At 39.8% G+C, this 26401-nt stretch overlaps 1 protein-coding gene across 4 annotated transcripts in view; it reads right to left on the minus strand.

Moving 5' to 3' along the window:
* Window positions 1-5860: 5860 nt before the first annotated feature.
* The window catches only part of MSH5 (mutS homolog 5), a 48987-nt gene continuing 28446 nt past the window's right edge, over window positions 5861-26401 (minus strand). For 3 of the 4 annotated variants that reach the window (XM_075186596.1, XM_075186594.1, XM_075186597.1), the window contains 9 exons: window positions 25565-25652; window positions 24075-24261; window positions 23798-23924; window positions 23183-23332; window positions 21658-21732; window positions 20810-20953; window positions 15127-15264; window positions 8655-8728; window positions 5861-7256 (listed from right to left, as the gene is read on the minus strand). In XM_075186596.1, coding sequence (XP_075042697.1) covers window positions 7148-7256; window positions 8655-8728; window positions 15127-15264; window positions 20810-20953; window positions 21658-21732; window positions 23183-23332; window positions 23798-23924; window positions 24075-24261; window positions 25565-25652 — 1092 coding nt within the window. In that variant the 3' untranslated portion in view covers window positions 5861-7147. Of the gene's footprint in view, window positions 7257-8654; window positions 8729-15126; window positions 15265-18813; window positions 18876-20809; window positions 20954-21657; window positions 21733-23182; window positions 23333-23797; window positions 23925-24074; window positions 24262-25564; window positions 25653-26401 lie in introns of those variants that run through there. The other variant, XM_075186598.1, reaches the window with a different exon arrangement.

Below are 26401 nucleotides of genomic sequence, written 5' to 3' on the forward strand. Positions count from 1 at the left end.
AATTCATATGTCAGATAGGCTTGCTTTTTATAATGTTACATTTATGCAGGGAATTCATTTATTTACAGTAAATTAGGTTGTGATTGCATCTAGGATAAGTCAGGGAGTAACTGAATACTTTCAAAGAATATATCTTAAATTAAATATTAGTGGTGGCAGCACTTTCTGTTTTATAGTAAGTGTTAGGTAGATGTTTGGAGGTTTTTAGTCATTTTTAGACAGACCAGGTGGGTTAGATTTGATTATTTAATTTACTCCTATGTGTCTTGCATGTCCAGGTCCATCTTGTAGTGACAAAAGGTTTAAAATAATAATAAAGAAGTACATGAGAGATGGATACAGAGAGTCAGAAAAGGGAGGAAAAAAGAAATTGGCCTTTAAACTCATGTTGCAATCCAATTGCTACATATAGTAGCTATGTTATTAAAAATGCACAAATATTGTTTATGATTATGTCCTCATTAATGGTCACTTCAAGGATGAATAACAAGTGCAAGAGGCCAAATCTGAAGAGCAAGATGGGTATGTTGAAGAACTGTAAATATATATGTGACGCTAATGGTTGTTTACGAACTAAAGGGGCAACGCAAGGACCCTGCAAGTGCTGTTGTGACTCCACTGAAATATACTTGAGGGTAATGCTATATGTATAGAACTGCACATGAATGCTTACTGAGAAATATGAAAAGGGCAAAATTGTACACAAGGTGATGTGTGGACCTGGGTGGATCATATGCTTCAAAACCAAAATTTCATTTTGTAGGACAAAATATTGAAATGAGCTTTGGGGATCGGGAATTTAAGTCACACAAACTTACCAGAAACATACACCATCTAGAAGTAACAGACATCAGTATATTCTAAAGATATTTTTAAGCAAGTCCTGTGCTTCCAGTAGGCACAAGTATGCTGCAAGTAATTCCAAGAGACTCTTTGATGCATCAGAAATATAGTGTGGCATATAATTATATAAATATGGGTTTTCAGTTATTCCCACAGAGCATACACAGCTTTCTCACATCCTGTCCTTCACAAGTGTTACATAACAGATAAGCTGTGGGTATAGTGTGACAATTTTATCAAACTATATAGTATCTCTCCCAACCACCTCCCTGTGTTACTACCAGTTGCTCTGTGCGGGGAATATAATGCACATGACTGTAACAAGTTATAACTGATAACACTAGTAACAGCCCCCTGTGTCCCTGTGTTACTGCAGGCTGCTCTGTGCTGGGATGTACTGCATAGAACTAATGCTACGTGCTGTGATCTATTGCCCATAATAATTAATAATAACTAATAATACTAATCACAACTCACTGCATATTACAGAACAGTCTGTACAGCAATGTACTGCACTGATTAATAACAACTAATAATACTATTATATAAAAATAATTACACAATGATAACTAATAATACTCCCTATACTACTGTATTACTGTACAGGGTATTGGGTGTATACAGCCTGCTCGTCTATGTACATGTTTTTTGAGAGTGCACCGTGGGGCTAATCTGTTCAACAAAACAGCGGGGAGGGAACTAGCAGTGTCAGCAGAGCAGGGATTAAAAATCATCAGCAGTCACAGGAAAACAATGCCAGTCCCATACAGGGTTCAAGTAACTGGGATATGCTCAGTGGCAAACATGTTACATATGAGAAGACATGTGGTGGTGTATTGTTGTTTTATAATGTAATATTTCTCATAAATTAACTTTCTGTGCCTCTTCTGCTAAGCTGCACAAATATATAGGTTTGTGGTGTATACATATACTGGGGATTGTAGTCTACCTGTCACCTACACTTGCTGTAGGCAGCCTTATATTCAGCCTATCAAATCACTCGGAACTAGTGACACCACTGAGGCATTTACCACAATCACCATCTTGAGCCAGTTATAAATTATATAACAATCTATCCTAGTGCAGTTATTCCCAACCGGCTGCTTCAGGGAATATTTTTCATCAGCCTCACAAGCATTCAAGAAGAATAATAATGAAAACTCTTAAAATATATGGGATATATGCAAAAGGAGATTATATTTAAACTACATTGTAATTATACATGACTCACATTAGCTGTAATTCACGTGGTTTTCAAGCATGCAGATATTAATTCATGAATCTGGTTTTATTTATTACAATATTTTATTTAACAGGTGTGTCACACAAAAATCAATGGTGTGGCATCTGCTGTAGCAGATGTGTCACAAAAGGTTGTACTAATGCGTGGTCATGAACAATGGTCCACAAAACAGCTATCTCCTCGCTGTGAAGGCAATAGGTGCACTTTTAAGACTGCTAACTTGCAAGCAACACCGATGTTCCTGTATACAGAATAAGGTGATTGCCAGCAGAAACGTTAATCTAGCCCATAACACAGCACAGAGAGCTGTGCAGCAGTGTCAGCAGATCGGGGATTACTAACCAGTGGCCAGGTCTACAATGTCCTTTCTGAGTGAGAGGGTTAGTCTAACATAAGCGCATAGTGAATGAAAGACAGTGACCGCCCTTTAATGGGTGAAAGGGTCAGTCTAATGCAGGAGCGCTGTGAGAGACAATGATAGATTTAATGAGTGAAAGGGTCAGCTTAATAGCAGTGACTGGACTGTCTTTAAAATATTTATTTTCATACCTAAGGGAAGCAAAGAATTTTAGATACTTCTCTAATGTCACAGCATGAAAACCATTATAAGATTGTGTAAAACTGACATTCTGCAAACAATGTGGATAGGATTGTACAATCCAACTATGGCTCCAAAACCTCAGCTCTGCTACATTTCTGCCACACCACCATATACAAATACTCATACTAGTTTATTAAACACACTGATATATATATATATATATATATATATATATATATATATATATATATATACTGCTTACGATATTGCTTCCTTGTATTGTAGATGCTTACTTGTATTGTAGAAGGATAAACATCACCTCCTCTTCAGTGCAGTAGAGCGCTTGGATTGATCTTGTCTCTGGAGGGCAAATTACATATATATATATATATATATATATGTATGTGTATATATATATATATATATATATGTATATAATATCTCTCTCTCTCTCTCTCTCTCTCTCTCTCTCTCTCTGCGTGCATGCATGTATATATATATATATATATATATATATATATATATATATATATATATATATACATGCATGCACGCACCCAGTGGTCGAAGTAGAAATTTAGTAGTGGTGGTATGCAGGGCTGCCAAGAGGAATTTTGAGCCCCAGTACAGCAACTTCATGGGGCCCCCCTATAGCTGGCTAGTATGTAAAATTATGCACGCCATCAAAGGGTGTGTGGCCATACCATTGGGGGCGTGGCTGTGCATCATTACATGTATAAAATGTAATATATAATCATTAGAGGATTCTTGACACCCCTGGTGGTAAGTAAAATATGAGTGAATGGAATGTAATAGTTTTACAGTGAAGGCAGTAGGAGAAGTGCCGGTATATCATACCGCCATAAACTGGTCCACTTCCACCACTGTATATCTATTCATCTATTTAGACATATATAAAGATTATATAAACAGAATATGTATATATATATATATATATATATATCTCTATCTACTATATAAAAGCCTAGTGGCGTGTGTCTGTGTGTGTAAAAAAAAAACCAACAAGCTGCAGTGCCATCTGCTGGGCGAAGTTATACACTGACCTACTAAATTCTTAGTGTGTGTGGAAAAAAAAAAACTCAGAAAGGGCTGAAATTTGCTGCAGCGCCACCTGCTGGGCAGAGTTATACACTGACCTACTAAATTCTTAGTGTGTGTGGAAAAAAAACCTCAGAAAGGGCTGAAATTTGGTATACTAAGATGTTTTTAATTTGTTAATTTAATTTGTTAATTGTTAAAAGTGTTTATAAAGATTTAAAAAAAATATATATATTTCTTGAAGGAGAAGTGACAGTTGGGAGTGGTTGGTTGTTGCCGGGGGTGACAGAGCGAGAGGAGTGTGATACTCAGGACCACTGAGAGAGATCCCTGTGTCTGGATAGACATCTGGACAGATGTGGCGATAAAGATGAAGGATGAGGTGATGGAGAAAAATGATGAGGTGGTGACATGTGGACAAAACCACGTTAAAAAAGGGCGCTTGCGTCGGGAAGTAACGCTCTTCCCCTGAGGAGGCCTGGGCTATGGCCCAAATGCATGACAAGAACCTTTTTTAACACCTTAAGTAGCTTGATTTGACTAGAATGCATGAGTATCATGCACGGGTTAACTTGTAAATATATATTGGGCTTGGGGCTTGCCCCAAATACATAGCGAATTACACTTGATTGGAGCAACCACCATTCTCCTCTCTCTCTTTTTCATTTATATTATTTCCTAATTCTGGAATATGTTTATGCAGAGCAGTTGAGGTCAATTGGAATGAATCCACTGCTCATTATAGTGCCCTTAAATCTATTACACAATTGCCTTCTATTATATTCATAAAAACTATACGTAAACCTACCATAATGTACAATGACAGAGATATTTGGCCTTTTCATTACAGTTGTTCTGCAGCCAAACAAGTCACCGTGTCCTTCAGCTGCATTGCTGACGGATAGTCTGCAGTGTATAGGAAAATACCTGCACCGATGATCTCTCTGAAATACTTTCCATTCTAAGAAGCTGTTGAATCTATTTGTGAATGCTGTTAGCAGTGCTTTTATATAAGCAAACCTGTATTTTAGATTTACTGGTCGTTTAATTATAAATTTATCTAGTAAGGGCTTAGTATGGACATCTGATTCATAGTGAGCCATATATCGGGTTGGGTGGTTTGCACTGCACATGCTCAGAAAGTGAATATGCGGGTGTTGTAACGTAGGCAATGTACAGTAAGGGGTGTGTTCGAACAATTGCATATAAATTCATATCTGGATGCTTCTATAACTCTGAATATAGCATACATACACACAAGTTATGCTTGCATTGTACTCTGAATCAGGCCTTTTGTTAATGCAGCATAGCAACCCCAGTTATTGTTCCTACCCCAAAAAGAGAAGCTTGAGACTCAAAATGCTGCAATTCTGGGGTAGCACTACTAACTTTTTATTGATTTTATGTTAAATCATGCAATATGCATTGTATCAAGTAGTTAAGAGATTCATATGTAATACTTGTCTGACTGATTCTTCTTAGCAACCATAAACAAGTCAGTGTGAATAAAACAAAGGGAACGTTGCCTCAGACCTGACATGTGCCTGGTGCTCTTCACTATGTGCCCTGCTGTCACTGCAGCCTGAGACAGCAGCTTTCCATGAGAGGTGACTAAGTGTCAGCTGTTGTCAAGGAAAGAGCATGGGCTCTTGTGTACCAGTTGTATATGTCAGTGGGGTTTAGATAAATTAGGTTATCAAAAAGTAATACGTATATTTCAATTAATTCTGAACAAGCATAACAAACGTTACTCTGCCTCCCTTGTAGTTAGACTTGTGGCTTATTTTCAGTTCAGTGTTGTTATGTTTAACATCTTAAACAATGAGTGCAAGTAACATCTGTCTTTCCTTTATCTCTGTAATCTCTCCCGGTGAAGCAGAGTAAAGGGCTGTGTACAATCTGTTTGCACACTGCTCCAAGAAACCATGTTTGACCTGGTTGGAAAGCTTTTTTCGTTTGTTGAATTACCATATATTGTGTTAATTGACCAATTTTTTAAAAAATGTGCTTCTTTTTCCAGAATACTAGTCTCCATAGTATGGAATTTGACCACTGCATGTATCTATTAGCCTTTGTCTTCAATTAGTTAGGCTTGCAGGTCCATATATAATAACACATAAGTGCTGTACACATAGATATATATTTGACATTAAAAGGAGTCCAATACTTGCATGTAATGTATCTCACATTGTCCAATCAAGGTTTATTGTTTCCTCAGTAAGTGCTCTGGGCACAAAACATCGAACATCAATAGTATCCATGACCACAGGAAAAGCCATATCAGTAGCAGAAAAGGAACAATTACATATTTTCAGCATATATATTGTGTACATATATAATCCTTACATAATCTATAGATATGGTGCACAATGATAAATATAAGACATTCTTGTTAAAGGTGACAACAGGTTTGATTCTCACTATGAATTATTAACATTTTTTGGATTATTTAGAAAACCTTTGTGTGCTGGTTTCCTGGACATATATAGAGCAAAGAAAGAGTATACAGGAGGGACAAAAGGTTAAGTACTTTATAACACATAAGCACATAACAAAAACATCAACATCATATGCAAATATCATGTGATACTTATAAGCGCCCAAGTAAGAATTTACTAGACCATGACAAACATTAGTATGACTAACAGAAGCCACACTAATCCCAATATATTTAATGAGAACAAGATGTCACTTAAGACTTAGGGGCCGATTCAATTCGGTCACATTAGTGTGGGAATAATGGGGCGCTAATTGTATTACCAGTTCCGAGGGCTGCGAGCAAAAATCAGTTTTGAAATTACCGTACTAACGGTAATACTGTGCGCTATTACCGTAGTAATGGTAATAGTGCGCAGGCCGCGTTATTCCTAGAATAACGCGGCCAAATTGAATCGGCCCCTTAGAGACAGATTATATAATGAAATTCCTTCCTTCTCATCCAGGAAACCATATTACTAGAAATGCACTGGTAGACAATTCTTAACTAATTACACCACAAAATCCTGACTAAACTTTTCCATAGTAATCGGGGGAGGACTGATGAGAATCTGCTCACAACAAACACAAAAAGTTCCCTCTCATGAGACAGGCGGAATTGCTTAAGGACCTCAAAAAAAGATTCAAAATTAGCACTGTTAAAATGCAACGGTTTCATAAAATAGTGGCAGTATTTAAATACAACAAAATGAACATTATTTACACATAAGTATTCTAAAATTATGAGACATTTACTTTAAAATATTTTTTTTTAGCGCCAAACTCAAAACTTAGTGTTTGGCATTAAACCCAAAATGTTCTGCCTGTCTATAATTCTACACTAAATCAATGTTTCCCCTCTAGAATAAGACATTCATCCATGCTGTACATTAGTGGTGGTCACCGTCATACAACAGGGCTCTTTGCAAAATCTAACAAGTGTGATCTGACTTTGGTAACTTTTGTAAGTAATATTATAAGAAAGTTCATAATATGGAAGAAAAGGGTAGGACCTCATTGGTTAAATATTTTTGAAGGTCGACCTGTGGATCATCAAGATCTAGACTGAGAAAGCCGGAGACCAGTTTCTGACACCTGAGAGGAAATTGAGAGAAGTGTGTAAGAGGGATATGACAAAATGCAAAGGAAAGATTTATCTAGATAAGTACAAATGACAGCAGAAAAATGTGGGTATTATGGAATAGAGGAGGCAAAACAATATTCCGGAATTCTGTTTACTTAATACAAGTGTGGGGATCAAAGAGTGGCAGCATTGAAGCCCCAACTATAGCAATGCCCGGATTCTATTCAGCCCCCTAAAACCAATATTGGTTTGGAGGTGCCGCTAGGCCCTGGGAACCAAGTTCCGGAGGTCAGTTTGGTGGGATATTTTAAAATACAATCTCTCAACCCAGACTTGGTAGCTCCAGGTCTGACAGGGGATTGTACCACGGCTGCACATGGACATTGAGCCAATCATAGGCCTCTGCCACTGAACTACATGTTAAAGAAATATAATGATCCAGACTGACCCTAGGAGATAAGATTTACAATCTGTATTGGTTTGTGGCATAGAGCGCTGGTTTATCCCTCTCCAGCATACGTGTTCTGTAATGGTGTAAAATGAGGACTTGAGAGTCCATGTAAACTGTGTAACCATAACTAACTTCAAGTGGTGTAACAGATATAACAGATGACAATAGGAAATACAAATATTTCCTACTCTGTTCCTGTGAACTCAGATTGAAGCTAACACTCTAATCTATCTTCCTGCATTGAGCGCTACCCATCAATTCTGATCCAAAGTAAGTGGGTAAGCAGTTGGTTTGCGGGAACTGACCATCTAGAGCTGAAGTTATCACCTCTCACAATGATTTGATTAAAGAAGACTTAGATGACAGATAGAAAACAAACAACATTAAAATCTGGGATATGTCTAAATCTATTGAGCTAGTGTCACTCGTCATTGGCTTTTACCTAAGTGCTGTATATAACAACTGTTATCTCACATCATCTTTCCTTATGCTAAATGAGGACCCCAACGTGTGCCAAAACTACAGGCCCAGATTATTTTACAACACAGACTTAAGGATTACCCTAAAGATCTACCCAACCTAATCAAGAAGACCAGGAGCTGGCAAAACCACAATGCTGCTCAAATGCAAACCCAGAGAGTTATTCCCTTGTTGGTGGAAATCACCATTTGTCATTGAAACTGTTGGACTGTTCCTGATAGAATGTGCTGTCTGGGGAGGCATCTAGTAATTCGAAAAACCATATTTAGATATATCTTTTATTTTATTTTAACCAACAGGGTGGTAGAATAAGCCTATCCTGTCTCATATATCTGTATTCACTCAAACAAACTCATTCATATAAATGATAATAACTAAAATGCATAAGTAAAAAAGACTGAGAAGTAACACAAATACAGAGGATGGAAAAGAACAGAGAACCACTATATATAAGTGCAAACTTCAACATCTCCCTTACTTCTCCAGTTTTTCTTGCTTAGCTGTCTGATTGAGGCATTGTATGGCCTGACCTCTCCTGAACAGCTCTGAAACCTTGAATACAAAGTGAAAATTAACAAAACTGTTAGTCAGTGTCATAAGGTTGAGGATAAACAGAAATTTAAGATAATTTTATGAAAACCATATTAAAAAGGAAGCAGGATGAGTTGCTGACAAATAGTGAAGTGTTAATGCTATAATGCAGTAATATAAGAAGTATTCATGATCAGAGTACTCTGAATGTCCACGAGAATTAGGTAAATCCTTAAAAAGTATCTTAAATGAGTACATTATATCCCTTTCTTCTCGGTCAACAGAAAGTGTTGGGCTTGCAAACCTCAATGATATTATACTTGGAATTAATTTCCATGTGTAAGGTAATATTTTTATGGTCACTTGCTGACTGTAAAGCAAAATAGGATTATAAGCAATAAGGAGCATGCAGATTTTGTTTAACTATAAGTCCCAAAAAGCTCTAAGATGCATGGTAGTTGGACTTAGTCCAACACAGAAGTGCAAAAATAGGATTTTTGTACTCACCGTAAAATCCCTTTCTTGTAGTCCATTGGGGAACAATGCGAAACAAAAGGGTATAGCTGGTGGTCACGGGAGTCAGGCACTTAAACAGTTAAATCTGTGAGTGTAGCTCCACCCCTGCTATGCCACTCCCACAGAAGGAGAATTCAGTTTATGTCTATCAAAGCCCTAAGGAGGGTCAAAGTAAGTCAACCAACACAACACAACATAGTCAACCCGTAAAACTTTCAAAGTGTGGGTGGGCACGCAGTGTCCCCCAATGGACTACGAGAAAGGATTTTTGTACTCACCGTAAAATTCCTATTTTCTCTTAAGTCCTATTGGGGGACACTGCGAAACATAGGGGACATACCAAAGTCGCCCCTAAGGGAGGGACTGCTCTGAAACGGCTACACGCAAAACTTTACGGCCAAAGCTAGCATCCTGAGATGCAAAACCCTGTAGTCTGTAGAATTTTACAAAAGTGTGGACAGAAGACCACATAGCTGCCCTGCACAGCTGTTGATCTGAAGCTCCATGACGCGCCACGAAAGAGGCACTTATCGACCTGGTTGAGTGAGCAGACAAACCGTCTGGCACCAGCCTAGCTGCCTTCGTATAAGCCAGCTTGATGGTGGAAGTGATCTAATGGGCTAAAGACATCTTGGAGGCAGGCCAACCACGTCTGTGTGCATCATACAACACAAAAAGATCTGTGGTTTTACGCAAACCCGCAGTGCAGGCTATGTAACGCTTAAGGGCCCTAACCACGTCTAAGAATAGCAAGGACTGATCTAAAGACCTAGACTTCGGAGTGAAAGCAGGAACTACTATTTCTTGATCCAAGTGAAAACGAGAAACAACTTTAGGAACAAAGGAGGGCTTGGTATGAAGTACCACCTGATCCTCATGGAAAACAAGGAAAGGGGAAGACAAGCCAAAGCACCTGACTCGGATACTCGCCGCACCGAAGACACTGCCAGCAGGTCACCTTCCAAGTGAGATACAGAAGGTCCGTCGAATCTTAATGTTCAAATGGTTGTTGGACGAATGCCTGAAGAACCAGATTCAGATCCCATGGTTCCACCCGGTGTACAAACGGAGGAAGAATGTGAAGCGCTCCCTGTAGGAAAGTGTGAACTTCTGGCAAAAGAGCCAACTTGTGCTGGAAGTAAATAGATAGGGCAGAAACTTGCAACTTCAAGGAGACTAAATGTAATCCTTTGTCTAAACCTGCCTGAAAGAAGGCTAGTAACCTGGAAAGGTTAAACCGTGACGTGTGAAATTAGTGAGTTTCACACCAAAGAACATAAGTCTTCCAGATTTTGTAATAATCTTTCGCAGACGATGGCTTTCTAGCTTTGATCATAGTTTTCACAACTGCTGATGAAAACCCTTTAGCTGTCAAAATCATGGTTTCAATAACCACGTCGTCAAAGCCAACTGACCTAATGAGTGGCATCGAAGAGAACCTTGAGTGAGTAGGTCTGGAAGATGAGGCAATCAAAATGGTGGTTGTATTGCCATTCTCAGAAGGTCTGAGTACCAAGATCGACGCGGCCACTCTTGGGCCACCAGTATGGCCTGTACTCGTTCCCTCTTCAGGTTTTTGAGAACCCTTGGGAGCATTGGAAGAGGAGGCAATAAATAGTCTAGTTGAAACTTCCATGGAATTACCATGGCATCCACAAATCCTGCTGCGGGATCCTTGTATTTTGCCCAGAAAAGAGAACCTTTGGCATTCAAGCGTGACGCCATGAGATCTATCTCTGGACAACCCCACCGTTTAACTAGGAGATCGAACACATCCTGATGTAGAGACCATTCTCCTGGGTGAACCTTGTTGTGGCTGAGAAAACCTGCTTCCCAGTTTTCCACGCCGGGAATGTAGATCACTGAAATGACAGAAGTGTGTTGCTCCGACCACAGCATTATCCTGTAGGATTCCTTCATGTCTCTGGCACTGTGAGTGCCGCCTTGATGGTTTATGTAGGTCGACTGCTGTCACATTGTCTGATTGCATTCTGACTGTATTTCCCTTCAGAAAAACCTGTACCCGGACTAGCACATTGTAGATGGCCCTTAGTTCCAGAACATTGATGGGGAGAGACGTTTCCAGAGGGTCCCACGAACCCTGAAATCTCTGATTTAAGGTGAACCCTCTCCATCCCGACACCCGACAGACTTGCATCTGTGGTGACAGCTGTCCACTCCCATATTTGGAAGGATCGACCTCTGCAGAGGCGAAACCTGAGAAGCCACCAGGCAAGGGACTGTCTTACAGGATAGGAAGGAATGATCATCTGTTTGTCCAGTTGTAAATGGGATTTTGACCATTTTCGCAGTAGTTCCCACTGAAAAGCTCTCAAATGAAACTGAGCATAGGTTACTGCTTTGGATACTGAAACCATTGTGCCCAGCAGTTTTATAAAGCTCAGGAGAGAGACTTCTCTTTTCTTCAAGATTTCCCTGATTTTTTTCTGTATTGAGTGAATCTTGTCCTCCGGGAGAAACACCTTCTGACACCTGGTATCGAAGTTCAGGCCTAGAAAGCGCATTGTTTGTGCTGGTATTAGGGCGGACTTTGGTCAATTTATTATCCAACCATGAGCTTCCAAGAAGGATATGGTTGTTTGAAGATAGTGGGATAGAATTTCGTAAGACGGAGCTTTGAGAAGAAGATCGTCTAAGTAAGGTATTACTTTGATACCCTGAGAACAGAGACTGGACGCCATGACTGCCATTACCTTGGTGAAAACCCTTGGTGCGGTGGCTAGACCAAAGGGTAAAGCCTTGAATTGGTAATGGTCATCTTGTATGGCAAATCGAAGTAAACACTGATGTCTCTGCTATGTGAGAACATGAAGATATGCTGCCCTTATGTCCAGGGAAGCTAAGAATTCTCCCTGTTTCATTGTCGCAATGATCAACCTGAGGGACTCCCTTTTGAACTTTAGTACTCTGACCTGAAGATTGAGAGATTTTAAATTTAGGATTGGTCTGAAAGAGCCGTCCGGCTTAGGGACAAGAAAGAGGTTGGAGTAAAACCCCAAACCTCTTTCTACTGGTGGAACTAGAATAATTACCCCCGACTCCAACAGGTTGTGGATCACTACTTGCAGAGCCCTGCTTCGGAGTCCACAGGTTGGGAGGCCAAAGGTGAAATATCGATTGTGAGAAAAATGGGTCAGGTCTATAATATATCCCGTCACGACAATGCCCCTGATCCAGGGGTCGGTTGATAAATCTAGCCATTTGTCATAAAATACAAGAAGACATGCTCCCACCACATTGCTGTGGTTCGGAGTCGCGTCATGTAGAGGCCGACTCAGTTAGCTTGGAATTTCTGCGTCTAGAGGAACCATGGCCCCTGTGTAAAGTACATCTTTAAGGAGCATTTGACTGCTCTCTGGCTGGGGATGTCCTTGTCTTGTTAAATAGGCGAAAGGACCGAAACCTAGGATTTTTAGGTGTGGTCTGAGTAACTGGGAGAAAGGGGCTCTTGCCTCCCGTTGTTTCAGATATGAGCTGGTCTAATCTAGCTCCAAATAGGGATACTCCATCAAATGGGACTGCTTCCAGTGTGCGTTTAGAATCCGCGTCCGCAGATCAAGATCGCAGTCACAAGGAACATCTAGCAGCTATAATGTTTGCCGAAAGCTTGACGGTAATAGAGTTAATATTCAGAGAAGCCTGACCCATGAAGTCAGAAGCCTCTCTGATATGGTCTGTCAGAATTAATAATTCATCTGCAGGGGAACCATCTCGGATTCCTTTAGCTAACTCCTCTGCCCAAGATTGAATGGCCTTATTTCCCCAATCTATGGACATACCAGTTCTGAAAATAGTACCAGCGTCTTCATATGCCGAACGGAGCAAAAAAAAAAAAAAACACATTTCTTGTCCGTGGTATCTTTAAGTGAAACTCCCCCTTGCACTGGCAAGCTAGTGGTTCTGGTCAACCTGGCTATGGGGGGAGGGGTCTACTCTTGGGAGAGTCTCCCACTTTTCAGAGTCTTCTACCGGTAGAGGATACATTTTCCTGGCATGTGAAAGCGGGGGTCAGGTTTGTTCCATGTCTCCGCAATCATGTCCATTAATTGAGGAGAGGCAAGGCAATAAGCTGTTTTATCTGACTTTTAAAAAGCAAGAAACCAGCAGCAAGTGAAACCTCTGGGTTGGCAAAACCTAATGTATGTCTAACTCCCAGTACCAAATCCTCAATACTGTAAACCGTGGATGTGTCATCCAAAATAACTGAATCCTCATCACCAGAATCTCTATTAAGTTCTCCTTCCTCATCCAATGAAATATCTGGAGTAGAGTCTGCTACACTAATGTTATGTAATATTTGACGCTTATGAGATGTTTTTCTAGCACCACTCAAAAGGCGTTCCAGTGAGGAAGTGGCTTTAACCAAACCCTGGGTCGAGACCGCTAGAGTTTGGGCCAAAGAGGATTCCACCTGAAACATCTCTGTAGAGGTCTGTCCAGATTGTGAGCCTGACTGTTGTGATGCAGAATTAGAAGTGTAAGATTGACCTCAAGGTGTGATATTACCCTTTTCAACTTTGTTCAACGGACACAGCCAAGCAGGTTACTCTGCGGGTGCAGACACAGACTGAATCTGGCTGTGTTCCCAGATCTCCACTTCACAAGCTGTACACAGGGCCCCCGGATCAGACTGTCCACAAGATAATTATAAATTACATTTTGTACAATTATAATGTGTCACAGACCTTGCAGCAGTTGCCTCAGTGGTCCCTTTGTCAGGCATGGTGAAATATATATATATATATATTATAGGGATATATGACACCAATGTTTATTCACATAGCCACTATTATAAATTACTGTTCACCAGAGAATATAATAGTAGAATATATGCAGGAATAAATATATTATGGGTTGAAATATATGACTTAATAAAGAATATATGATGCCCCTCAGCTGTAAACAGTCTGTATTATATATCAGCACTGCATATAATTTAACCAACTAACAGTCTCACAAGCAGGCACAATCTAAAAGACATTCAATTATTGCAGAAAGGGTGTTTAAAACAGGAAAAAAAACTGTCCTGTCAAGAGGAGCACAGCAGGGTCCAATGAGGTGGTGAGGTAAAATGGCACTGAAAAGTTTGTTATCTCCAGGAAGCAGGGGGGAGGAGTCTAGAACCTCTACCTTCCTTTGTATTGTAAACTGGCTGCCCCGCTGAGGAACGGAGAAATCTCTGTATCTGTGCCCTCTGTTGGCGCTGCAGGCACAGCTGTACTCTCTGATTCACTGGAGAACTTGCTGTGACTGCTTAGGTTAGTAATATTATGTGATTATTTATTAACTATAAAACTCAACCTAAAATTGTAATGTCAGTGTTAGATATGGTGATTATTTAAGGAATGCTACTTATTCCATTTACCATGACCAAAAAATCTCTCAGCAATAATGGATAGTCCACTTTGTAGGTGCTGCCAGACAAAATGCTTACAACTGTAATATTAATGCCAAAGGTCCAGACATTAGGGCTGAATTCAAAAGATTTTAATTTATTAAGAACATCACTTTCCTAAATGTATCAAACAGAAGGAACAAAAAAGAAGATTAAAATTATTCTTGCATTAAGTCAGATATATATCACTAGTCTTTAATCTGATTCTTTGTTCATGCGGTTTGAAAATGTAAGTGATATAATGATTACATTGGCATTATAAGTGCAAGCATTTTTTGGGCTGTTTTTGTTCTTTGGTGACACACAGAACTAAGTCTTTTGTATAGGCAAAACGAACCTAAGCACATAGATTTCAAATAAATAAAGCTGAGAAAACAGATGTATTGTGCAGTCCTTCGCATGTCCTAGCTATAATCATATGACGCCAACAAATATTATTTTTCATTATAGTACCATCAAACATTAAAAATAATGATAACACATTTACCTCCAACCCCCTCTTGATGATCTCGTCTGGCATGCCAGCCATGGCAGCGACCCTAGCTGCTTGGCTCACTTCTGACACTCCATCTTTAAGCTGGTAGAAAAAAACTAGTTCCTCCCCATCAAGACACCACTCAAAAGTCTGTAGACCATAAGATAACAACATTGGCAATTTACATGATGTTTTTCTTATTGTCATTACATTTGAATTAAATGCAATAACACCAACATTGTTTGAAGTTCAGTTTATAATGAGATGATTAGTAAGAGTAAGCAGAAAAGGGAATCACAAATAAAGACTGTAACATATCCAAACAGTATGCACTTCTTATGTGTCTTATTTTATCATCAATATTCATTTTAGAAAAATATTTTAAATGACCCCAAATGTGTCTTCTAGACCCATTATCTAAATAAATCGAGTCCAGCAAAACTAAATCCGGTTTCTGCCTGCGTCTAGCCTGCAATCACTAAGGAATGCCTTAATCTGTCTCGCATCTCACACCAGAAGATTGAAAATTTTGCTCTTGTAATGGCACCACCATCTTGGCCAACAAATTAATGTGTTTCACTATATAAATAGGTACAATTGAACAATAAAAGGTGCGTGACACAAAAAAGGCATATATCTTGTAGATTTACAATTTTAAATGACTGCTAGTGTGTAAAATAGTGCTGTTGTAGGAAGAAAAGCTCAAATGACAAAGTATAGTAAATGACTTATGTTTGTGGTGACATGGTTTTGTCCAGGAGACTTAAATAAGATACTTCTTAATTTAAGATCCTTAAAGAATCAGGCCCCTAGTAAAGTACTTCCTGGCCAAGACAAAGTGCACTTTTGGTTGGCCAAAATGATTTCCTCCTTAGGGGCAGTCCAATTCTTTCAGTTCCACTCAAGGGAGTTTCAGAACAAACGCATATAAAACTGGAACAAGTGGTCCAATTTGCAACTAACTTCTCAGTGCATCTCCCTGTCACCCAGAGAAAGTAAATTTCCCTTGTGTTGGTTGAGGAAGACCAATCTCATCCGGGGGTGCCCCTTCAACATCTTGGATTGAACTCTCCTCATCACAGATGCCAGTCTCTGAGATTGGCCAAAAGAAGCTTCCAGGCCATAATGGCTGTGTTCATCCCCGGGATGGACAACTGGGAGGTGGACTCTCATCTGTCAGGTCACTCCACACCAAGATCTTCCAATCGAGGCTTGATGGGGTCAGCCAGACGTCGACTTGATGGTGTCATGGCTGAATTACAAGATGAAAGAGTCCAGGGACCAGGGGTACTTTTAGTAGACTCCATGGTGGTCCCTTGGGATTTCCCTCTTGTTTACCTCTTCTCTCCAGTACAATGATCCAGAGGGTCTTAAAAAGGGTAAAAAGGGAGGAAGATCACATGGTCTGGATTGGCCTAGAAGGTCTTGGTACTTCAACCTGATCGGTATACTGGAAGCCCCTCCATGAAGACTTCCGTTGCAGCCAGACCTTCTCTAGCAGGGCCAACTTCTGCATCAAAATTTAATACAGTTAGTTTCAATGGGATGGCTACTAAAGCCACTATCCTAAAAGCTAAGACCTCTCAGATAGTGTGTTGCAGACCATGCAGAGGGCCAGAAAATCAGTCTCTGCCGGGAACTATCATAGTGTCTGAAAGGCATACATTTCCTGGTGCCCGCAAAAAGAATTCCCTTCGTCTATCTTTCATCTTCTCTCCTTCTTGCAAGGGGTTTTAAATCAGGATCCCAGACTCAATTCCTAACAGGTCCAAGTGTAAGCCTTGTCTGTATTTTTTCATAGAAGGCTGGCATTATTGCCTGAGATTCAGACATTTCTCCAGGGAGTAAAGCCTCCTTATGCTCTCTGGTGGGCCCTTAGGACCTAAATCTGGTGCTCATTGTGTTATAACATCCACCTTTTCAGCCATTGCAGTCAGTAAAATTAAAATATCTGTCCTGGAAGACTGTATTCACTCTGGCACTCTGGAAAACTCTACAGGGTCTCAGAATTGGGGACGTTGTCTTCCAAATCCCCTCTCCTGGTGTTTCATTAGGATAGGGCATTTCTCAGGACGAAACCTTCAGGTACTTTCCAGGTTTCACCTGCACCAGGAAATTATGGTTCCGGCCTTTTTACCAGGACAGGTCCAAGACGGAAAATACCTCTTTAGCTTGGCTGGACCCGGTATGCTCCTTGCAGATCTACATTCAGATGACCAAGGAGATGCACCATCCAGATGATCTGTATGATGCGCAGAAGAGAGGATGGCCAGCCTCTAATCAATCTGTTACCAGATGGAAAAAGGCCGTTTATCCATCAGAGTGAGTCAACCTGCCCAGAGAATGTGACAGCCCATTCTACCCACTCCCTCTTGTCGAAGTCAGCAAATTGGATAAAGTAATTTCAATTAATATCGAGCAAACTTGATTGTCTTTGTCTGAAACTATGCGTAGAGCACGCTACGGCGTGGAAGGGCGTATCCAGCCACAACACGTGGCAATAACAGTTTTTACACTTTTATGTACATTCGCACATACACACACGTTTGTAAATAGTACACATTAATTGTAGTTGCAACACATAGTCATTTATGTCGAAATATAGTAGTATTCATGTTTAATATTATAAGTTATATGCATACTAGTGAAACCTATGGTTCAGGTTAAAGGAAATGTGTCATGTTTAATATCATATTAATCCCCTTTACATCAGCAGCTGTCCGGTGCATTCGGCGAAGAGATCGTACATTGCATACTCTAGTTATTGATGTTAGGGAATAAACCTTTAATATGATGTTGACTGTAAAATGCTAATGGACTGGTTGTAATTGGAGTTATGGTGGAAAGAACAGAGCACATCCCCTGGAGAGATGACCCCCACCTTTGGATTCCTTAGATTAAACCAGCCTATGATCTACAACCCCCTGGACCTTCCTTAAACCTGGACCAATAGAAGCAAGCCACACCATCTGCATTGTTTTACTGTATTTCTGTTTGCATATAAGCATGAGCTTTTCATCCAGTGATCAGACATCTTGTCCACAGACTTCAGGACTGAATGACTGTTTACTGGATCCAGAGCGCCTGCGATAAGTAACGGCTGTACTTACTATTATTTAGCTTGAATTATTCTGCTACTTTTTGAGAATAAATATTTGTGCGTTGGGAACACAAATCGAGATTCGACAATCGTTATTGGATAGCGAAAAAACGTGCATAACACTCTCTTAGGGACAGCTTTGGGACGTCTCCAATGTTCCCCATAGGAGGAAGGGGAAAATTAGATTTTTGTACTTACAATTAATCCTTTTCTCTTTATCCAAGGGTGACAACTGTTCATTTTTTGAGTTCAGGTTTATTATATAACTTTTTATCCTCTTTCTCTATTGGTTGTTACACTTGTTAGACTCTTTTTGGGCCATTAATTAAACAGAGATTACTGTGGGTCAGTATAGGTATAGAGGGGGAGGATATTGTCTATATGAAGAATTATTTAAAGTGCCAGAGCTTCTCACTCCCACATCAATATCCAATGTCTCCAGTGTCCCCCATAGGATAAAGGAGAAAAGGATTTTAACGTAAGTACAAAAATTAAACTTTTGCTGCTACCAATAGAAGCTGAACAGATTCAATATGAAATTGTTGTAAATATACAACATGATTCCTGCTATTTAATTAGATGAAAATTGTGGTACTTACTCTACAACCTTTTCACAGCTAGCAGGGCGCTCTTATCCCTGCTAATCGAGAGAGACCTTTAACTTGAGAGAGGAACAAATCAATAATGGAACAATGTGGCGAGGAAAATGCACAGAATATGGCTGGCATGAGGCATGAAGCTGCTTATGTGTGAGAGGGCTATATTTATTTAGTGTGAGTCTGAAAATCCTGTGCACAGAGCTAGATATGATGGTACTGGACTGGTGAACATGAAATCTGGGCATAGAGCTGTATGTGATAGGCTTCAGACTGGTGAGCATCAGGTTGTTGTCTTCCGACAGGGCTGTATCTGGTGGCAAGGAGATTGAGGCATTGAGGTTGGTGTTGAGCAGTAATGAGAATGATGATGTTACTCTATCAATTTCTGATAAGCATGAAGCTACTGTGCTGGGCACAAGACTTTACTAGTGGGCAGTGGATAATGGTGGGTAAGAGGTTGTTAATTTAGCAATAGGGCAATATGTGGGGGCTATATGGCTGTTCTGCTGTGAACAAGGCTTTAATGATGGACATAAATTAGTGTTGAGCTGCACATGGGGTGAGTAGTGTTGTAAGTGGTGGGTATCAGACTGCTACGCTGGGAATGGGTTGCATGTGGTGCCGGTGGGGGTGCTATGAACAATATCTACTTTTATGCTACACCGTGTATACTATTTTTTCGTTTTGCGTTCTATAGCTGTTTTCATGTATTTACATTTTGCCATACTGGTACCCTTCATATTCAAGTAATACAGAATTGTATGCCATGCAATACAGTGTACAGGTTTAGCCACATTTTACCTGTTCCTTTTATTTTTCTTAGCTCAATAACATGCCGGAGTCGTTAGTTATATCAATTATTTGTCAGCATGTAAATTACTTCAATCCGCCCACCATGTTTGCCCTTTTCTCAAAGAGAGAAACACTTATATTTAGGTAAAAAACTATTTGAAATCTCTCAAAGATTTTGTCCTATAGAGTTATTACAACTTTGTGTGCTTCTGTGGGACAACCTACTAAAGTAAACTGCAAAAAAGTATATTTATATATTATTGCCACTGTTTAAGTTTAGCGATCCTTCACAAGTCGTGTTTATGGTTAGCCTGCAGCATATAACATTAAATCAGGTTTAGTTTTATTTTGTTATGACTTGTATAGCAAGACCGACAACATTTTTGCATGGGCCTAAACTGTCAGAACAAGTATGGGATGTATTATCCGGAATGCTTGGGACCTCGTGTTTTCCAGGTAAGGGGTTCTTCCATAATTGCAGCACAAACATATTATATTACACTGAAAAATGAGCCCTATCTTTTAAAAAACTGCTCCTACACCCTCATTAAAGGTTAATTCCACCCGAACTGAATTTCCATTTATGGGTGGAATACTATAAATTAAGCATGAATGCAAAATGTTACTTACCTGGACTCTGGCAATCCACCCAATCCAGTGGCTCGATCAAAATCTGCTGTGGTCAGGAAAGGGTGTCCTTGCTCTGCCGGCAGTAAGTTTTCAAAGAACAATACACTGATTGTATGCGAGACAGGTGCGAGATAGCCTGCCTCCATTGTGGCAGATGTTGTGGGACCAACCAAACCCGGTGGATCGATAGGGTGCAGGTAAGTAATATTTATGATTAACTTATTGAACTCCATGCAGAATTTAATTTTAAGTTTTCGATAGAGTTATCTGTTAAGTAGCTTTGCAGTGCTCCTCACAGTGACTGTACGAGGTAACACTTGGAAATCATGACTCCCTGTGACATTATCCTTGCAAAAGCAATTATTTTCTTTCTTTTTTTGAAATTTTCAGTATAAGAGTTTTCTAGATAAGAGACCCTATACCTATAGTTACATTTATGTAAAAGCAATCTGTCTTCATATCCAGCAATAAAATGTGGTACTATGTATTCAACACATGGATCATTTTGTTATGTGCCTTATTCTCAGTAATATTAGATTTACACATCTATTTACCCTGTCCAGTTTGCTCTCACCTGATATTGCACTGTGGGATTGTCTGGGAGTATTTTGAGCTGTATCAGACTGTGAAAGTTAGTAGACAGGAAAATGTGGGGGCTGGAAGACCCCTTATTTATCCAGTATCTGAGGATGGCAGCTAAGAGAGAGAGACCATCCACCTGGAAATACACATATAAGAGTTACTATTGATACACACAATTAAATTATGTACTCACTGGGCGCACAGTTCAGTTAATTTGTACACTACATTTTGCTTCTGGATTTGCACCTTTGCCCCTCTTTTTTTCACACCCCAAATAGAACTATATTTGCCAATGCACACACATGGTGTTGATCATTCATTTTAACTCATGGCTTTTAACAATGTGTTTGTATTTTACAGTGGAAAAGTAAGGTGAAAATACAGCAAACACATGGGTATATTAGCATCTTAATAAGGACTACGTACATCATGTGTGCCCAGTAAGGGTAAACAACAGTATAGTGAAAGGAGCAGTTAATGGCGCCTCAGAGGTATAATCAAGAACTCATTTCACCTTTATTGAAATTTAGGATTAGTTATTAAAAGTGCAACTTCCAGGGCTAACAGCCTTAATATAAATGTAATTAAATTAAATGTTAAAAATGAAAATTGGAATAAACAGAGAAGCTTTCCCAGTATTGTATCCTCCATTCGGTATAATAAAGGAAGCAGATAGAGCTTGGTTCAGCACAGGATAAACAGAGTGCTCTCTCAACATTTATATACTGAAACATTAAACTTCCAGACAGATACGTGATTAGAAACATTGCGGAGATAAAGTGTAATAGTTCATTATGAGTTAAATATGTAAGAGTGGGGTGAAGCAGTGACATTTCTCACCGTATTAGTTCCTTTTCCAAATTCATCAATTAAAATAAGTGAATTCACAGTTGCATTATTCACTGCTCTTGCCACCTAGATAAAGGAAAGAGACCATGGCATTGATATGTTTAACCCGGGATAAATATTTCAATTGAAAATGAATTCTTGTCTTGCAAATCCACAATGACTGAGGGAAAAATCAAAATTGTAAATATAATCAATAATCACAGAGGACATTTATCTCAGTAGAGAGGAGCCCAGTTCCTTCATGCCCTGAAGTATGAAGCAAGAAGTTATGTTTAATGTCACATATTTCTTACTGTTGTTAAAACTAATATTCGCTTTTACAAATTGCTGTCAGTAATGTTTGCAGGTCATTTGTATATAAATGAAGGTGTATTAAACTTTACGCACATAACATACACACACAAAGTGGCTGCAGTAAAGGGACATAGGGTTCAAGCAATGTTTTTCCTCTTCTTTCAAAAAGGCAACTAGCTGTAGAGTTGAGATAGCCATTCTCCCAGATGGAGAAATAGACCAACATGAAACTTGTTATTGGCTGACAAGTGAAGGGGACTCTAAGCTTTAATAATCTAGCTTTGATCAGCGGTAATGTGCGTCATGAGTTATTTTTTGTGCTTTTTTGCCATTTGGGTGACCCTGTTGCCACTCCAAAGGTCCCAAACACCCCAGGTCCTACAGCTCAGGGAAAGGGGAGGGGGAGAAAAAGCCCTAGCTGTTTATTTGGCCGCTCACTATAGAGGAACCAATTTACAACCATTTGTCTTAGCCCAGTCACTTAAGTGGAAATGTGAACTTCTGCCCCCTACTCCAAGAAACAATATCCAATATTAACACACAGGGGAAGGATAAGCTGTTATTCCACTGCACCTTTACCGTAATCCTGTTCAAGACCCATTGGTTCAGGATCAACAGCCCAAACCTCCTCCCCAGGGGGGAAGGGGAAGGACCAGGTGATCTCTCAGTCTCCAGTCCAATAGGGACCTGGTATCCCCGGAAAAAAGAAGAAGAAATCAACCAAGGGAAGGTGCAGGAGTGAGAAGTGGAGAGTTTAAAAAGTCTCAACCCTGGAAAAGCAGGTTCTGTGTTGTGATTCTTCCTTTTACAAACCTTTACTGGGGATTACACTTTCCATTGTACTATATGGGGTACAATTGTGGACAATTTACCTATTAGAAGTGTGGAGTGTGTTCGCACTGGTAAGAGCACATGTAGGCATCCAGAGAAAGCCCATCAAAAGTAGTGAGACTCTGTGGCCTGTTGTCTGCCTGAGCTTAGTGGCAGGAGAGGGAAGTCAGAGCCTAGAACGTGCAGATATCAAGATCCATTGCCAGGAGGACTAAAAAAAAGGTCCGGTAATACTACTTGATTGCTCATATTCAGAGGGATCATTGTCCTATTTCTAATGCACACTTGGTTTAGGGTGCAGGTAGAGCACAATACATCAAGTTGCACTACTACCACCTATGTAATTAGCATATTAGTCTAAAGTGAGGTAAGGAGGATAAGACTTGATTACCTGGTTTAAGTCAATCATAAAGGTGGACAAACCAAGAGATACAGATTCACGTGTCTGTAAACGAGTGAAGATCCCATCAATGGGTCCAATCTCAGCATATGAGGCAGGGACATAGCTTCCAATCATAGACATGAAAACGATGAGACCCACCTGAGAGTAGGAAGACATATACCATCAGACATGGGCAGCACTGAATAAGGCTGACGGATGACACAGGAACATAGAAGGTTACAGAAACTCAAATGATGTCATCTTGTTAGCACCAGTTGTAATTTTATGAATGCTTCAGGATTTCGGAAACTGAATGAAACACATTATAATTTCTTATCTTGCCATCCAGGATCTCCCTGTGCCGATTCTAAGGATTTTCCTTGTACTTTCCTAGTACTTATTACCATTCTGTTCTACTTTTAGGACATTTTACCTCTCAAAACACATCAACGCTTTTCATTTTAGTATGTGGTTTTTGTCATCGTCTTGCACCATCCTCTGCCAAGCTCCCGTATTACTGTATCTTTACTCTACTATACCTTCATCTCTCCAGTTCCTCCTTTATACATGGCTATGTTCCTATCTAGAGTACTTGCTGATTCCTCTGTCATTTGCTCCTACTACCTGTTTCAGATACACACTCTTCCCGCATGAGTTGGGCCCTGTCAGAATTTTTATTCTCTTCTCTTTCTCTCCTGTCTGAGATGGATTTGGGACAAAGGTTCCAGAGCAAAAACCCATAAGGGGGTGTCTGTAGGAGAGTGAAAAAAAATCAGAATATGGCAATAAGTCAAATATAGTTTCAAACTATTATAGGTACAAGAAAATGGAGACAGAGCTGTAATGAATGTGGAGATCTGTCAGAAATAAACAAAGATCAGTACATTTATCTCCTCCTCACCTGCCTTCCTTGATATTAATAGTGTTGGCTAGTGTGTAGCAGGGGCGAACATATCCATTCTCTCGGGCAGCAATAGCCATGGCAAGGAGAGTGTCCAGCTGCCCCACATACTCAGTCGCATCTTGTAACACAGCCGACTTCTCCAGGATTAGCATCTGCAGCTGATGCATAATCATGGTCTCATGGTCTGTGGTGGGAGCACACATATTTACTCCATATATACTAATACACCAGACTAATGTGTAACCCCTGTATCCTGCTTCCAAAAGTATGTCATCCTTCATGTTCCTCAGTTTAAACTATATGTGCGGCTAACGTTACCTACCAACACTCATATTGCTTTCTACCTCAGGTCCATCTTTAGAAGAGACATTCTCTCTTTTGCACCCAAATCCTCATGCCCCCACTTCCTTCTATATTGCCCTTTTATATGTACTGTCTTTGTATAAATGCCTTTCCCCTAATTAATGTCATATCCACACTATGTTGTATATTTACTAAACTGCGGGTTTGAAAAAGTGGAGATGTTGCCTATAACAACCAATCAGATTCTAGCTGTCATTTTGCAGAATGTACTAAATAAATGATAACTAGAATCTAAATGGTTGCCATAGGCAACATCCCCATTTTTTTTCAAACCCGCAGTTTAGTAAATCTACCACTATGTATTTTCTTGCTTTGTGGTGTATTTGTGTATAGCTAGTTGTGCTACTTGTGAATTTGTGAATTTGACAGTGTACATGGTTGAGCATGTGGGTCTATAAACAAAAGCAAATGTCCATCTGTTTACATTAATGTATAAGTGTTCATCTTTGGTATTTTAAAATGTAGGGATTGTACAAGCATGTACTCGTTGTCTAAACACAGTGGACGCAACCATTTTATGTGTTGAACCAAAATTTGTAGGGATGTAGCTTTTTCATTCACTGACACATAAGGCACAAAGGGGCCTATTTATCAACGCTTTTTCCTGTTAAATCCCCGAAAACAACAGTTTTTGGGCATTAACCACTAAATTGCTATTTATGATTGTAGCATCGCTTAAGCTGGCATACATTAACATATTTGTAAAGATTCACTGCCGGCAGCTCTGCTCCGAAGAGCAGAGCTGGACAGCGCATGTGTGGAGGGATCATGTGATTTCTCCCTGTCACATGACCCACCATCTTGCAGTCCAGATCTCTGTGCGCATGCCCGAGCTTTTTGGTCGGGGCATGCGCACAGGGATTCAAAGCAAGCCGGAAACCGCATCACAGAGGACCGCAAACGAAGTGCCCGTGAAAGGTAACACAGGAACAACCGATTTTCGGAACGGGTGTTCCTGTGTTGATTTTTTAATAAATATGAGATACATTTCAATCCTCATCTATGCGATGAGGATTGAAAAGTATCTTTCATAAAATGCGGTGCTACATAAATAGGCCCCTAAGTATGTTGTGACTATGGATGCCCCTTGCTGTGTTCTGAACCCCTTCTGCATACAGACTCACCTCTAATCTCACAATGGAGATCGCCAAGAACTGTATCCAACTCTTTGGTCCGTTCACTTCTGTAATGGAGTCGATCTTCTGACAGAAACTGCCGTGCAAAGGGAAATATAACACAGGTAATTATTGCAGAGTATTGCAAGAGTAATCCATAATAGATACAAAATACATATGTTGTCAGTGCCAGCATATGAGGGATCAACACCTTGTTGGAAGAATTACACAGGTAAATATAAGAATGATGTACAGGACAATATTCCAACATGGAACAGTGACCCACATGAAAGTTCACTAAATTCTGAGCAAGTGAAAAAGTCCATTGTATATAGCCAGATATCAAACATTTTAAATTGTATTGTGGAGAAAATAATAAATAAATTCACACAGACAAATATGCTGTAAACTGTGAGAGCCACAGCACTGACATCTGAAATAATGCTATAATAGTGGTAAACAATCTATGGCTCTATGGAATGCACATCCCAGGAAGTTTTACAAATTGCTCTAGTGTGTGCCACAATGCCTTCAATCAGCTGATAGACAAAGCAACACATGAAGGCTACTACCGAGTACCTTGTTGTGGCACAAAGTTTCTTTATAGTCCAGTCATGGAGCATTGGGTTTTACAGAAAATTAAAGATTATACTGAAGATTAAAAACTGTTGAACTATTTGAAAAACCACTTTCCTCCACAAGGTGGCACATGTGTAAAACTGCACTGCACATGCATTCCTTTTATTTGGCAACGATCCTGAACTGTGTACAGGTTTTGATGTAATCTGGATGTACATCTGTGGATTGCATCAGACTGAGAAACAGAAACATAAGTTATATTATATT

This window comes from Mixophyes fleayi, chromosome 9, assembly GCF_038048845.1.
Source record: "Mixophyes fleayi isolate aMixFle1 chromosome 9, aMixFle1.hap1, whole genome shotgun sequence".
In the NCBI taxonomy this organism is placed as follows: domain Eukaryota; kingdom Metazoa; phylum Chordata; class Amphibia; order Anura; family Limnodynastidae; genus Mixophyes; species Mixophyes fleayi.